The sequence below is a fragment of the Aphis gossypii genome, chromosome 3 (assembly GCF_020184175.1).
Source record: "Aphis gossypii isolate Hap1 chromosome 3, ASM2018417v2, whole genome shotgun sequence".
NCBI lineage: Eukaryota > Metazoa > Arthropoda > Insecta > Hemiptera > Aphididae > Aphis > Aphis gossypii.
In genome coordinates, this window is record NC_065532.1 from 55,997,097 (window position 1) to 56,012,239 (window position 15,143).

General features: G+C 31.5%; 2 protein-coding genes across 2 annotated transcripts; both read right to left on the reverse strand.

Moving 5' to 3' along the window:
• Window positions 1–858: 858 nt before the first annotated feature.
• LOC114121203 (uncharacterized) lies at window positions 859–4,161 on the reverse strand. Its single transcript, XM_050203927.1, has 5 exons — window positions 3,750–4,161; window positions 3,037–3,173; window positions 2,322–2,517; window positions 1,060–1,235; window positions 859–1,002 (listed from the first exon to the last, which is right to left on the reverse strand). Exons 1-5 carry the CDS (start codon window positions 4,159–4,161, stop codon window positions 859–861), a joined length of 1,065 nt encoding a protein of 354 aa, XP_050059884.1.
• A 9,384-nt stretch (window positions 4,162–13,545) lies between these two features.
• Window positions 13,546–14,613, reverse strand: LOC126551151 (KRAB-A domain-containing protein 2-like). The gene has a single exon (XM_050203928.1). The coding sequence runs from the start codon at window positions 14,611–14,613 to the stop codon at window positions 13,552–13,554; it is 1,062 nt and encodes a 353-aa protein (XP_050059885.1). The 3' UTR covers window positions 13,546–13,551.
• Window positions 14,614–15,143: the final 530 nt, after the last annotated feature.

Sequence of the window (15,143 nt, forward strand, 5' to 3'; positions counted from 1 at the left end):
TTACCTGCGTACATGGAACATCCATAACAACTTGTGTTAACTGAAATAGTTCTGGTTTTTTAATTTTATTCTCTGACCAATACTTTAGAACACAGTTTTTATGACGAAGTCGAGGCACATTATCAAATTCTTCAATTATAACTCTAATTGAACGATTATCATTATTTTCCACCTCAAGGCACGGTGTACTGCCTTGAGAACTTAAAAATATTTCAAATTCATCTATTTCACCGTTAGTGTCATCTTCATTGATGGTTGTCTCACTAACATCATTATTTACAATTGTCTCAGAAGTAAGTTTCATTGCATTCCATGTTTTGTTTAAGTGATTTTTAGCAACTGACTTTTGTTCTATGCTAAGCATTTTTTGAAATCAAGGATCTAAAAAAATTACTGGAAATAAAAGTTATACATTTTAATTTTTTAAACTATATGTATATTACTTCCAATAATTTTATCACTATTTTTACACAAACCAAAAGAAAATAAAGGTTCTTCAAACAATAATTTACTTCTATAGTCCATAGAAATTACTATTGCTTGTGATAATGAACTATCTACTTTTTGTAACTTTGATAATATATTCCACCGAATTGCAAAGAAATAACCAATAGTAATATCACTTTTTTGTAAAGAAACAAGTCCTACTTTTGCAGGTTCTAGTGAAGCCACCTGCAACATAATAAAATATTTTATGATTTGGTAATTTCTTTTTACAAAATAATACGAGTAGGTACTTTAAATTAGTTATTAATTGATATTATACAATAATAGACAATATTAATTTTATTACCATTTTTTAAATATTATCCCAATCGGGTAAAGATAGTTTTAAATCGTTCATGGTATCTTGAAATTTTAAACAGAAATCTTTGAGTTCAAGAAGTCTATATAACATGTCATACACAGATGACCATCGGTTTCTACATCACGAATGGCTTGTTTTATATTTTCCTGTTTAAGTAGTCCTGCATAGATTGGAGATCGTAATTTCTTAACAACCTAAAATTAGTAAATTTATATAAAACAATCAGAAGTTAAATATTTTAAACTAATTACTGTTCTTGCTCGTGCAAGAGCGCCACGGATACTTTGGATATTCAGTCCCTCTTCAATTGCCAAATTTAAAGTGTGTGCTGCACATCTTACTTTTGAAGTAATTGCTTCTGGACAAATAGCATCAATTACCTCATTTTCAAGCTCTATTGGTTCATTATCCACCATCAAGTCTTCAGCTGATTCATGAAAAATTGAAAAATAATTTTTATTTAAAAAAAACATAATTCATACAAAGTATTATACTATTATATACATAATATGACAACATAGTACATACAAATATATAACCTGTATAGGGTACATTATTTATTATGATGGGTATTAAACTTTTAAAAATATCTAAATCATTAAATTACCTATTTCTTGATCTGGATCGATTATCATTAAATCCGTCATTTTTAACATATTAGCAGCGTTATCACTTGTAATTGAATATATTTGATATTTAGTTAATCCATATTTACTTATAACATTAAGCAACTAATAAAGTAAGTGAATATAAAATAATTATTAGCAAAATATAACATTAATTGCCAATTACAATAAAAGAATATAGGTGCTGAAGCCCCTTATTTTTTTTAGTCTTATGATGCATTACACGATGATCTTACCACCAACCTTACTATCTTCACTCCTTAGAAAATTATCTTATATTTAATAATGGCCTTAACAATATTACTAACAAAATAAGACCTAAGTACAAATTACCACAAATGCTATTAATTATGAATGTGATAATTTCAAAATTGGGGGGTTCATTACCTTTATGCCTTCCAATTTTAAACAATTTTAATACTACATAAATATTAAATAGATACATAAAAAAAAAATTAATATTTATCTATCTTACTGTATCTTTTAAGTATTTCGAAGAATGGCGTTCAACAAGCTCGAAAATGGCCAAGGTTTTAATTTTTAAAGTCAATGTATCTTTGTGCATATACTGGACATTGACTCCCAAAAATGACTTATTATGTCTTGAAACTCCATCTACTTTCAAAGAAACTATCTTATGTTTCATATCGTCAGAAATGCCAGTAACTATTTCTAAAGCAGTAGCAGATAAATGACTTCTTATATTTTGTAGATTTATATGTAGATATAGCTATAAAATATAAATTTAAAACTCAAGTTAGCTGTAGACTATATTAATCAAAATAAAAATAATTAAACAAGTTATACAATATGCAACATAATATTTCAAAGGTTTAGAATCTTAGATATATTATTAGGTTTTTTGCTAAGCAATTAAAAGCACTTACAATTAGGTTCAAAGGCTTTAGGTATTGGGATTATTAATTTTTGAAAACCAGAATCTTGCATTAGGCACATTGGTCTTCCATTCACTGTTATTAGTTCAACACTAGCAGACAGTAGTTTCTTCTTGTCCATTTCAATTTTTATAGTCTTGTTTGCAATAAAAGAACTCATAAGCATTTGACTTGAATCAATGTCTCTCTATATAAAAATAATTTACGTAGGTACTACACTCAATGTTTAAACTATTAAGGGTATTATTTAAACATTTAACATTTATGACTGCAGTAAAACTATAAATGACACTTTAATGATACTCAAATACATGAATATTAATAATAATAATACATATTGACACATTGTATTGCAATACCTAAGTATTAACTAAGATACATTCCAAGTTTCAGCTAACAAAAAATAGGTTAAGTATAATAAATAATAATATTCACTATGCAGTATGCTTAAATAATTATTGGGAGGGTAATACCTAACTATTTATTTTATTAATGAAGTACCTATACATTATAAATTATAATTCCTATTATAATGTTATGAGTAGATAATAATCAATAATCAATTCATAATTTATTTTTAACAAATAATATTCATTTGTAAAAAAGTAAAATGTCTAAATGATATAATCTTAACGTATAATAACAACTAAAATAGAACAGTAGTTTATCTAATGTTGCGTGCCAGTCTTCTCTCTTCTCAGCTTACCTGTCCGTTGAGAACCATTGCTGCCTTCAAGAGGTCTCGCCATCTCTCTCTGTTGCACGTCAGCTCAAAAGTTACATTTTGGCCTATCTCTTTCAAGTCTCTGGTTATCACATCTATCCACCGGGTTCTTGGTCTTCCTAGGGGCCTTGTTTTGTTAATTTTTTCAACAAGTACTTTTTTTATTAATAGAACATCTGCTCTCCAAGTGTGTCCAAACCACTCAAGTCGTTTGTTTCTAATAAATGCTAGGATATTTGGTTTTTTGTACAATTTCTGTAGTTCATCGTTTGTTCTTCTTTCGTAGGTATTGGTTTCTTGGTTGAAACGTGGTCCATAGATATTACGGAGTACTTTTCTCTCAAATATTATTAGTTTCCTTTCATCGCCTTTTGTTATGGACCAGGTCTCACAAGCATAGGTTACAATTGGGCGCAAGTAGCTATGATATAGAAGAATTTTTGATGTCCTTGAAAGTAATTTTGATTTTAGTATTTTGACTATGCTGTAATAACACCTGTTTCCACTCATAATTCTTTCATTCACTTCCTGATGCATATTATTCTTATTATTGACATTTACTCCAAGGTATTTAAAATTATCTACAGCTTCGAATTTCATGTTACTAATTAAAAGATCGTTTGTATTCTGATTATTTTTTGACATCAACATATACTTGGTTTTGTTTTCATTTATACATAGGCCCATCGACTTACTTGTCTTGACCAGTTTCTCGGTTGTTTGAATAATTTCTTCTTTCGCCTTCCCTAATACTACAATATCATCTGCATAGGCTAAAATTACCGACTCCCCAATTATGTCCATGTTCCGTTCTTCGTTTGTATCTCTTATTATTTTTTCCAGAGCTAGATTGAATAATGTGGGAGAGAGGGCGTCACCTTGGCGTAGACCAGATTTTACCTCGAATGTTTCCGAGTAATTTTGTAAGTAGCGTATTTTACAGATTGTCTTCTCATTACACATTTTAACGAGATTTATAAACTTCTTTGGTATTCCGAATAGTTCTAAACCTTTCCATAGTTCCTTTCTGTTTATACTATCATAAGCTTGTCTGAAGTCAATAAATAGTATATGTAGTTCTTCATTGAATTCATAATATTTTTCCATCACTTGTCTTATCACGAAGATGTGGTCGGTGGTTGACTTACCTTTTCTAAAACCGCATTGGTAACTTCCGATAATGTTTTGGCATATATGTTTATTCTTTCTAAGATTACCGTTGTTAGTACTTTATAGCCTACGTCAAGTAAAGAGATACCTCTATAGTTCTCCGTTACTGTCGGGTTTCCTTTTTTATATACAGGACAAATTATAGCCGTGTTCCAATCGTCTGGGATTTTTTCTTCTCTCCATACACACCTAATGATATCTGTTAACTTCTTTCTTAGCGCTACTCCTCCTCTCTTTAACAATTCTGCAACCACACCATCATCACCTGATACCTTGTTATTTTTGAGTCCATCAATAACCACGTCGATTTCATTTTGAGTAGGTTCCACTGTGTAATAATCTATTTCTTCGATTTCATTGTCATCAGGTTGTCCATTATTTAATAGTTTTTCAAAAAAATCTTTAAATTCGTTTACTATTTGTTTTTCTTCAGTGATGAGATTTCCGCTTTTGTTTGTTAATATTTTTGTTAGTGGTTTATAGTCCTTTTTAATGTTGCCACTTAAATTAAAGAATACTTTTGGATTAAATCTATTTGTTTCCATATCTTCAATAATTTTCTTTTCATATTATCTTGTTTGTAATCTTCCTTTGTGCTTCGTATCTACCAGACTCGCTAGTTGGTGGATTTTGTAGTACTTTCTTTCTTAACTCGTTTCTTTTATCCACTGCTTCTTTGCATACATTATTGAACCAATTCTTCTGTTTTTTTCTTTTTTTCAACACCTTAATGCTCTCTAGCACTGTTTGTTACTACTTCTTTTAGATTACACCAAAGGGAGTCAATTGTTTGTGTTTCTTTCTTAGGTTGGTTTATTTTGTTTTTGTTTGTTGCGTGCCAGTATCAGATTTAAATCCAGATGGTTATTTTGAACGAAAGTTAAACTCAATAACGAAATATGTCTTTATTGCGTATAAATGAAATACATGTAACAAACAAAATAAACGGCTGAGTGTCGTGAAAGTGCTCAGGTGTTGATAGCTTTGGTACATCTGCCGTTGCTGGTCTTCGGGTTCCCTTATATATTGTGGTGCGTCTCTTGTTTACGTCGAGTTGTCGCCTTCTGGGTGAAACCAGGTGTCCTTGTAGTTGTTGTTGCAAATTCGGACACGAATTTTATAATGTGCAATAACATCTCAAATGCATCATTAGTGCACTATAATTATTGGTGCGCTTACTATCCCGACACGTATTATGGTCATAGTAGCATCCGCATCACCCTCGACACGAGGCATGGTCATACTAACTTAACCTTGATATCTCGTAGCCCATAACACCTCCCCACAAAAAAAAAGGTTTATGTCTGCAAGACAGAAATCTTAACAATTTTCTTAAATGCACTCAGTTACACTTACAATTTCAGTTTTACATTGGTAACTTAATAATAATGTTAGTTATATCAAATTTAAATCAATTAAGAATACAATATAAAGTATAGTATAGTATATATTATTTATATATATATATTATATATGTATTTTTTTAATATTTAAATCTCCTTCACCTTGATTAATACAATTAAAATAATAAAATAAATTCGTTAATAATTAATTAATATTACACACGAATGTTACGTTCTACCCACATACCAAATTAAATAACTGAATAACTAAACTTACACATAGGATATAATAATTTTATATTTTAAAATGCTTTATTTAGTTTTCTTATCGTTGTTTTTTTTTTTTATCATAATATGATTAAATATATCATATTTAGTAAATTCTACATTCATTCTTAGATCATGAAATTGTTTTAGTATAGTTACTTTCTCTTCTTCCGTATACTACCTTTACGTTTTTGCAGTTTAAATTTGTGCAAACTATAATTTTGATTTTAGTCTTACCATGGCGAAATAACAAGGTATGATCACAACAAACTGAATTTCGTTCAGTCTACGCAGAATAGGGTGGGACTAAGATTGATTAACTCTTAAATCCGCCACTAATTTAAATAATAAATTCTTTACAGAAAAAAACCTGTTAAAAATGATGTGTTTATGCGTTATTTTATTTGTGCGGAAAGTTATAATCTTCTAAAATAGTACAGGTCATTTTAAAAATGGTTTTGATTATGGTTTACATCGAGGTTTACACGTACAATTTATATTTATAATATAAGGTTAAACTAAACTTTTAAAAATTAACTATTATTTTCTAGCCTTACGAACCAAAATAATTTTTATTATATTTTATAATTTGAATAACTTTTTATTGATTTGTTCATGTGTTATGATATTTTTTGTAAAGTGATGTGTAATATATATTTTTATTGTTATAAACTCCAGTATGCTAACTGTGGTCTATAATAGGTAGTATAAAATTCTGTAAAATATAAGTACAATAGGAGTATACATTAATTGTATGTACTGCGCACTTTTGACTGCGGAGATTTTTAAAATTTAAGGTATAGTTTCCGCCTTTAACCAATTATTTTTTTCCCTGTTACACATAAAGTTTAAACAGTGTAGGTATACACTATTTATTTCCCGTGTAACACAGGTGGAGTATTCCGCTACAACCAATAAATTTTTTTTCTATGTTACACATAAAGTTTAAGCAGTGTATACACACTTCATAATTATATTTTTACTCAATTTTTTTTTTTAGTCATGTTTTTTTTAAAAAATAAAAAATAATACGTTTTATGTTTTTTTTAAAAAATAAAAAATAATACGTTTTGGTTCAAAATAAAAAAAATATATTTATATGTATTGTCTCATTATTCTAAATTAATTTTAAATTGATTATACTAGTTTTCTTACTTCCCTAGTAAAAGGTACATATTCTACAATGCGATCATGAATTAATAAACAATAAGCTGTTACACCTGAAAGAGATTCTGATGCTTCAATTTCTAATTGAACATCTACTGATGAAGCTGTAGCTGAATCATTTTGTTTTGACGTATCGATAACAATAATTGTAGCGTTCGATAGAAAAGTAGAGGGACTTAATATGGGGTTTCGTATATTTTTTTCATAGTACGATTCTTGAAACGATGTATACATGTCATTCTAATTCTTCTACCAAAGATTGGATATATATGATTTGAGGAGATTCCATTTAAAAAAAAAAATCTGAAATTATAGGTAAATATTTATTCGTTTATTTTTTTATTTTAAATATAAAAAGGTAATGTAAAAACTATATCTCATTTACACCACATCTAAAAAAAAAAATGTATTTTTTTTAATAATTTGTACCACTTTTCAAGTTTATAATTCACAGCAAATACAATTTTAAAAAGGGGCATTATCTAATCTGTACCTACTAAAATTATAATTTGTAACATTGTTCACCTCATTAAAATTATAATTATAATAAAATGTATGTATATATATACAAGTAAAAACTATGTACATCAAAATAAGTAAATTTTTGTTTAGCAATAATTCATAAAACATATAAAATCAATCATACTTTAATTATAAATAAATGTATAAGTAAAACAAACTCTATATATATTAAATAAGTAAATTCTTGTTAAATATATTATACTATTTTTTTAAACAATAAAACATAATTTATAACTATTTATAACAACTAAACTCTGTAAGAAACGAGAAAAAGCTAGTAGGTAACTATTTTTGTTTATATATATATATATATACCACAGAATATATTCCGTGTATATACCGCACATTTACTACAACTAAGCTGATAATAACAAAAATAATAATAACTATAATTAAGTGTATAAGACGTAACAACACAAAATATTGTTTACGATGTATCTGTGTATATGTGGTTTGGAAAAAAAACTATTAAAATATTAATTTTTTTTTTTTTAAAAATGTGAAGATATAAAATTATACATATTATTATTATTATAAATGACATACTTTTAAATGTTGTACCTACTACACACTAATCGTTTTGTACTATTCAAAATGTCTCGTACTATACTCAATTTTAGGGCTGGTACAAATTACATATTTATTTTCCTTTTTCTGACGTGGTATAAAAAAAAAAAATACTAAAATTAATTTATTTATGTAACGCAAATACATGTTATATTTTTGATACAAATTACATATGTATTTAAATGAACCTATTTGTGGTGCAAATTATACAAAATACCATTTCCTGTGGTTATATATATAAGAGACTCATCGATACAGTATATTCAGTATACTTCAACAGATTTTACAATCTAGACTTTTTTTAATAAAATTAATTTAATTTTTTAAATAAATAAAAACGTCCTGCTATTCATTTAAAAACGATGACGAGGAGTCGGTTGTATTGTCCGAAGTAAGTAAAAAACATTTTTATTTATTACAATATATACAATTATTTTAATTAAAAGACATTTTTTTTTTAAAAAAATTATTAAATATTTTATGAAAAATTGATTTTGTAAACCGTCATCAGCTTATCGTCTATTTTAATTATAGGATAATATTGCAACAACATCTCGAAAAAAAGGTACATCGAAAAGGTTAGCTGTGAAACCGGAGAAGAAACCGGTATCGAAAAAGACGAAAAAGGTGAGTTATATAAATTTATGACATATTACGAAAAAGTAAAAAAAATATAATTTAATTATTATTTTATAGAGCACTGCTATCTGTTATACAGACAAAATATTGGATTTAATAACAGATCCAACTATACCAACCGATGCAGAGAACACCTTGAATATAAAAAAGGATGATTGTTCATTAATGGTTAAGACACCTGTAGACAATACGGCTGTAGATTACTGGACTATAGCACATTATAAATGTGCTAAAATTGCTAATGTTGCTCTGCAAGATAGGTAATAATAATAATAATAATAATAATATATATATATATATAACTAAAGTGAAATATTTATAATAAAATTTAATTTAACCTAACCTAACCTAACTTTTTTTAGATGGAAGCATGCTGAATGCTCACTCAAAATATCTCTAACAGGGCAGCATCCGGATGATTTAACTACAGCCAAAGAAATGGTTACGCTCATTCAATCTGTTTTCGACAAAATGATGCGATATCCCGGCAAGAAGCTTCTCAGACACAGACCAAAAAAAATAAACTTATAAAATGTGTGTAATAGGATATGGTGTTGGATTAATTTTATTTAATAAAAATTTTTTTTTATATTTATATTTATTTTTATTATTTAGATAAAAAAAAAAATAATAATACATTTATAGGTTAAAATAAAAATATTGAAAGCTAGTATATAAGTGGTTTTAATAAAATAACAGTTTTTTCAGCAAGAATGATAAATTAAAATAAATTAAGAAACTTTTTTTATATTACATCACTAAATCTTGTAATATCATGTTCGACAATGAATTAAAATGAAATTGTAATAACTCGTACATAAATGAACAATCTTCACTTTGTATATTACTGTAGCTGAAATCATAATTTTGAATATATTGATTTGTAAATTCGTTTCGTTGACAAGATGATGGTAACCCATTTACGTCAGACTTAATTAACGTATAAGCTGTATCAAACGTTTTTTGGTATGATTCCAATTTTTTCTGTTTTTCGACAATATACAAGTCAATACAATGTTGTAATTGTTTCAAACGATGAAGATCAATATGAGATAATGTTATATAATTATCATTAGAATATAAGACTATAGTTGATTGGTTTACATTAACAGAGTAGAAAAAATTATCAGCTATCTTAACACGTTTACAACGAGTATGCAAATTTTCGATAATTGTATTAAAATTGTTTTCGCACATTAACTTACACCACTGATCAGATCTAAAGTTACAACTTTTTTAGTTAATTTACATTCTAATAATATAATAATTGAAATTTGCTTATAAACTAGAAGTCCAACGGTTACACTTTTCTTACTAAAAGGACGAATATCGAACACAGATTTTGATACAACGATTGATGGATTCATATTGATAAAATAAAAAAAAAACAGTAAACAGTATTTTTTTTCTAGAAATATGAATATGATCACTAGACAGCTTAGCTCAAACTAACAAGTTTTGTTTATCCATACATGTTATATACTAAACAAATGTAAGGTTAAAAAAGAAAAAAAGAAAAAAAATATGAACGTATAGTTGGATAAACAGTAAAGAGTTATTATTCTTACCTACTTAATTCGATAGAACCTGAAATATTTTTTAAAATTCATTAACATATTAAATTTAAATTAGACAATCTCCGCAGTCAAAATTGCGCTGAACATACATTATGGTTTTTGAAAATCAGTGTTTTTTTACAGGTACAGCGGAGAAAAAAAAAAGTTTGAGGGAAAAAATCCCCCTTAAAATTTTACAATCTCCGCAGTCAAAAGTGCGCAGAACATACAAATGTATACTACTAATGGATATCAGTCAGCGACTGTTAATGCGTTGAGTCGACGGTAATCGCCACAAGGTCGGAACGTACCATCCTTCTTGGATACCAAAAGAAATGGGCTGGCCCATGAACTCGATGACGGTCTGTGATGCCTTTCTGCAGCATGAAGTCGAATTCTTGACGTGCAATCCGCAGTCGATCGGGAGGAAGTCGGCGTGGTCGGGCGAAAAGACCTGGCCCGATGGTATGCAGTTCGTGTACCACACCGTGTAAAAATTCTTTTGGCACAGGCGATTCGCACGTGACTTCGGGGTAGTCCAGAAGTATTGCGGTCCACTTCGATGGTCTGGCGATGGCGCATATCGCGGTCTGGGACGATTCGGTCGTGGGCGTGATTTTCACTGAACTGTTCACCGTGAGGTCGACAAGGCGATTTCGACGTATATCGATGAGACGTATATCAGGAGTCCGTAGTAGTGTAGGAAATCGGCTCCGATTATCGGTCGTGAAACGTCGGCCACTTCGAAGGTCCAGGAGAATAGTCGTTTGAAACCGAGGTCGAGATGTAGTTGCTTTGGCCTGTAGGTTTTGATTTGTGAGCCGTTTGCGGCGACGAGTCTTATATCGGCGCTCGTCGTATTATGGTTGGTGTTTCGGGAATAATTGGGGGGTCGCGGCAACACGGAAATTTCCGCGCCGGAGTCAATTAAAAATCGGCGTCCGGTGCGGGTGTCGGAGACGAAGAGTCGATGTTGCTGTCGTGCGGCGAGGTGTTGCTGGAGCACCACCGCCTCACGGATTTTTCCGCGTCACTGGCGCGAAAGTGCACGGGTCGCGACATTTCCGCGCATCGGCGCCGTATCGGTTGTGGTAGTAACACCAGCCTTTAACGGTCGGGTTCGGTCGCGACTGCGAGCGAGAGTGGTCGCGCTGTTGTCGCGGGGCGCGGTCGTTGCTGACGAAGGTCAGTGCAGCGGCATGCGACGTCGCGAGGGCTGCGACCTAGGCCGTCAACGGGTGGATGGCGTTCTCCATCGCGATGCAACGCGTGTCCTCTAGCGCGTTTGGTGGGCCGGGTCGGCGAGTGATCGAGTTCGACTCGCGATTGTCGAAGTCGGTTTCGACGGCCGAAATCTCCGCCGCTTGGCACGCTTCCCACACGCGGTCGGCGTGTTCCGCCAGATAATCCCCGGAGCCAGTGAGAACGGCAACGACGGTGCGGACGGGTGGTGGGAGCTTGCTCGTCCAGAAGGCGACTAGCGACGTATCGGACATCCCGTCGGGATAGACTTCTCGAAGGAGTCGCGATGGGGTGCGATCGCCCATGCCACCCGGTTGAATGATGCGCTGCAATAACCAAACTGCATGGCTTGCGGCAAGCTGTACGCCATGATGAACCGCTGGCGGATTGTGTCGTACGACGCTACAGCACCTAACAGGTCTGAGACGGTCCGCACGCCGTCCTCGTCCAAGGCTTCGAGTACGTGGTTCACGCGCGTAAGGTCCGAACGGATTCGCTTGTTAGCGAACATGGCGTCCGCATGCGTGAACCATTGCGTCGGCGAGTTATGCCAGAAACCCGGGATCCTGATGTGGGTAATGGCAGAGAGCTCGGAACTCGCGTCCGTCGTCATGATGGTCGACGGTGTCGTGTCGGTGAGCGACGTGGTGTTGGACGTCGAGGCGACGGCGGTGGTAGATACGGGCGTGACGTTGGTCATGGTCGACATGTCGGCGATCGAGCGGATAAAACCGGATACAAAAAAGAAATAGGCCGCGGAAGCTGGAACGCGGTGTTGGAGCACGCGGCTTGATCAGAAAAACGAGGGAAAAAAAAATCACGTTGTCGAACTCGCGAGCTGGCGTGTTTTCGCGGCGTTACCGTGGACGGGGTCGGAAAACGCAAACGAAAAGCTTGAGATCACCAATTAAGCGAGAGCGGTAATAGGTCGCTAAAAAAAATCGAGTAAAAACTTCGATCTGACTCGGAATGAGAGAAGGTATAAAAACTTAACGAACAAACACTTTTTAATGTGTATAAATGGCTTAGGGCCGTTATTACAAAAAAAAAAAAATGTCATGCTAAGGTGTACGCTAACGTAGCGGACACATTTAGCGGCTGCTTTTTAATATTCCATTATTACAATGTACCGTTACGTAAAATGTTACCGCTAACTACGAGATAGCGGTCACTTTATTAGCGGCAAGCTTTACTGCCCGTTAAAATAGCTAGCGGGAAGAATCCATAGAGTATTATGCACCGGATATTTATATTTTTGCTGGTGTATTGAGAATTTGTTGTGATGTTCTTTTTTATCAGTTAGATCTATTCTGTAACTCATTTGCTGCTGTGTTTTCTGCAACTGTGCTGTGACGCTGTGTTCTTTTTATTTTTTCGACAATAAAATAATTAACTTTTGGTTTTGGTGCCTGTTAAAGTAATTAGCGTGAAGAATCTATATGTTACCGGTAAAGTATTGAATATAGGCATTCTATACATTTCCTAGGCATTTTATAGAATTCCTTGAACTATTTGGCAATGTATTAAATTTGAATGTTTTTTTATATTATGACTAGGCAATCTATAAATTTCCTAGGATTTCTATAGAACGCCAATACAATGTTAGGTAATGTATTAAATCAAGATAATATGTTTAAGTATTATTATTTATTGTTTATTTTTTATTGATTTTTTATTTATTGCAGCATATAGTTGATGCATGACATTTCGATGTACATAATATATTATTTTTTACACATAAACATTTTTTGGACTGACATTTTGTCTTGCATGTGCATTTTATAAAACCTTGTCCAGTTCCTGTAGATTGTTGAGTTGCAATTGTACGTAAAGCAAATGTATTTTCTCTTGGGACTTCTTCAATCGCTATTAAATTTTTTTGGCATATTGTAAATTGAGACCTTGAATATAAAAATTTTAAAAGCCCTTCCTTAGTTCCTAATTGATAATACCCATCATCTGTAACCTGCAAAATATTTTAATGATCATAAAATATAAATGGTTTAATTACTATACTGTATGTGTTATTTTATGTTTACTTCTATAACGACAGCTAAAATATTTCGAGCATCTCCGCGACCTTTGTCCACATCGGGTACTGGCACCCTAACAGTAGCGCCTACTTCTGCCGGTTTAAGTTTTTTATCTGACCATGTTTTCATTTTAACGGCTTGATTTTCAAGATTTTGTTTAGCCTTTTTTCGGTTATCTATGGCATTTGCATTATTTGATTGAATTGTGTCTTGTATTGAATTGTCTTTATCGGAATGTATTGGATCATCACATGGAAGTTCTTTTGCATTTGCATTATTTAATTGAATTATATCTTTTATTTTATTATTGTCTTTATCAGGAAGTATTGAATTATCATTTTGATGTTCATTTTTTTCAAATAATTCTAATAATTGTTCTTCGTTTTCTAAATTATCGATTACTTCTTTCGGTAAATTTGAAGTGCTAAGTCCAACCTTTACTTTACAATCAAATAATGCCTCATATGGTGACATCTTAATTCCAGAATGTAAGGCCCTATTTTTCATTAACTGGACGAATTTCAACCCTTGACTCCAGTGAGAAGTTTTTTCTGTTTGCATCCATGTTGTGAGCATATTCTCGATATCCTGATTTGCTCTTTCGACACTGCCCTGACTTTGGCTATGCCTTGGCTTACCGTGAACAATTTTAAGTTCTGGCCACATATCTTTTAAGTTAGAAACTATATTGTTTGAGAATTCACGTACATTATCTGACTGTAAGATCGATGGAGCTCCTATTAGCGTAAATATATCTATGAGATTAAATGCTACTTCTTCTGCTCGTTTATATTCAAGTGCCTTAAGAATAATAAATTTGGTTAGGTGATCTTGGTATACTAATATAAATTTATATTTTCCATCTGGGCGTGACTGGAAATCAATGAGGTCCACCTGACATCGAGAATTCAATTTCGGTGAAATAATAGACTTAACCACTACACCCTTTTTAACGCCTTTCTGTTTCTGTTGACATGGTTCACATAAATGTAAAAAAACCTCTACGTCACACCGAGTAATATTTTTATATTTTCTTGAAAGTTCAGAAATCATTCTATCGCGACCACCATGACCAATTGATTCATGTGTAGTTTTTAGAATTTCGTAAAGTTCATCATCATTAACATAAAATAATATTTTGTCATCAGCAGTTACCGGAAAAATTAATTTTTTTATTTGTTGTACAACCAAAATGTCGTATCTAGAAAAATCCCAAAATTAATAATTTATTTTAAATAAATAAAATAATAATTATAAATTTTCAATTTTTCAACTACTTATACAAAAATTTCTATAAATTGCAATTAATCGTGATTTTGGTCAATATTTTAAATATTTTAAATGCCTATAAATAACTTAAAAATTAACGAAATATTTTAAACATTAAATTATAAAAAGAAGATTCCTATCTAAATAACTGGTGAAATGTTCAAGTATTTACAATTTTCATTTTTGGAATAATAACAAATATTTAAAATCGTATACTTAGTATGATCGAATTATTGTATTTAAGTCGATAATAATTAAGCTGATCAAAGTATATGACTTGGTTTTATGGTCAAACATAAATTTTATTTATATAA

Bases quoted from the DNA above. Each gene is read 5' to 3' on its own strand.
- LOC114121203 (XM_050203927.1), bottom strand. From the start codon at position 4,161: ATGGAAAAATATTATGAATTCAATGAAGAACTACATATACTATTTATT. The intron at 3,174-3,749 runs GTAAGTCGATGG...CAAGGCCCCTAG, and splicing joins CGAGAAACTGGTCAAGACAA to GAAGACCAAGAACCCGGTGG. The intron at 1,003-1,059 runs GTAATTAGTTTA...TACTAATTTTAG, and splicing joins CTCTTGCACGAGCAAGAACA to GTTGTTAAGAAATTACGATC.
- LOC126551151 (XM_050203928.1), bottom strand. From the start codon at position 14,613: ATGATTTCTGAACTTTCAAGAAAATATAAAAATATTACTCGGTGTGAC.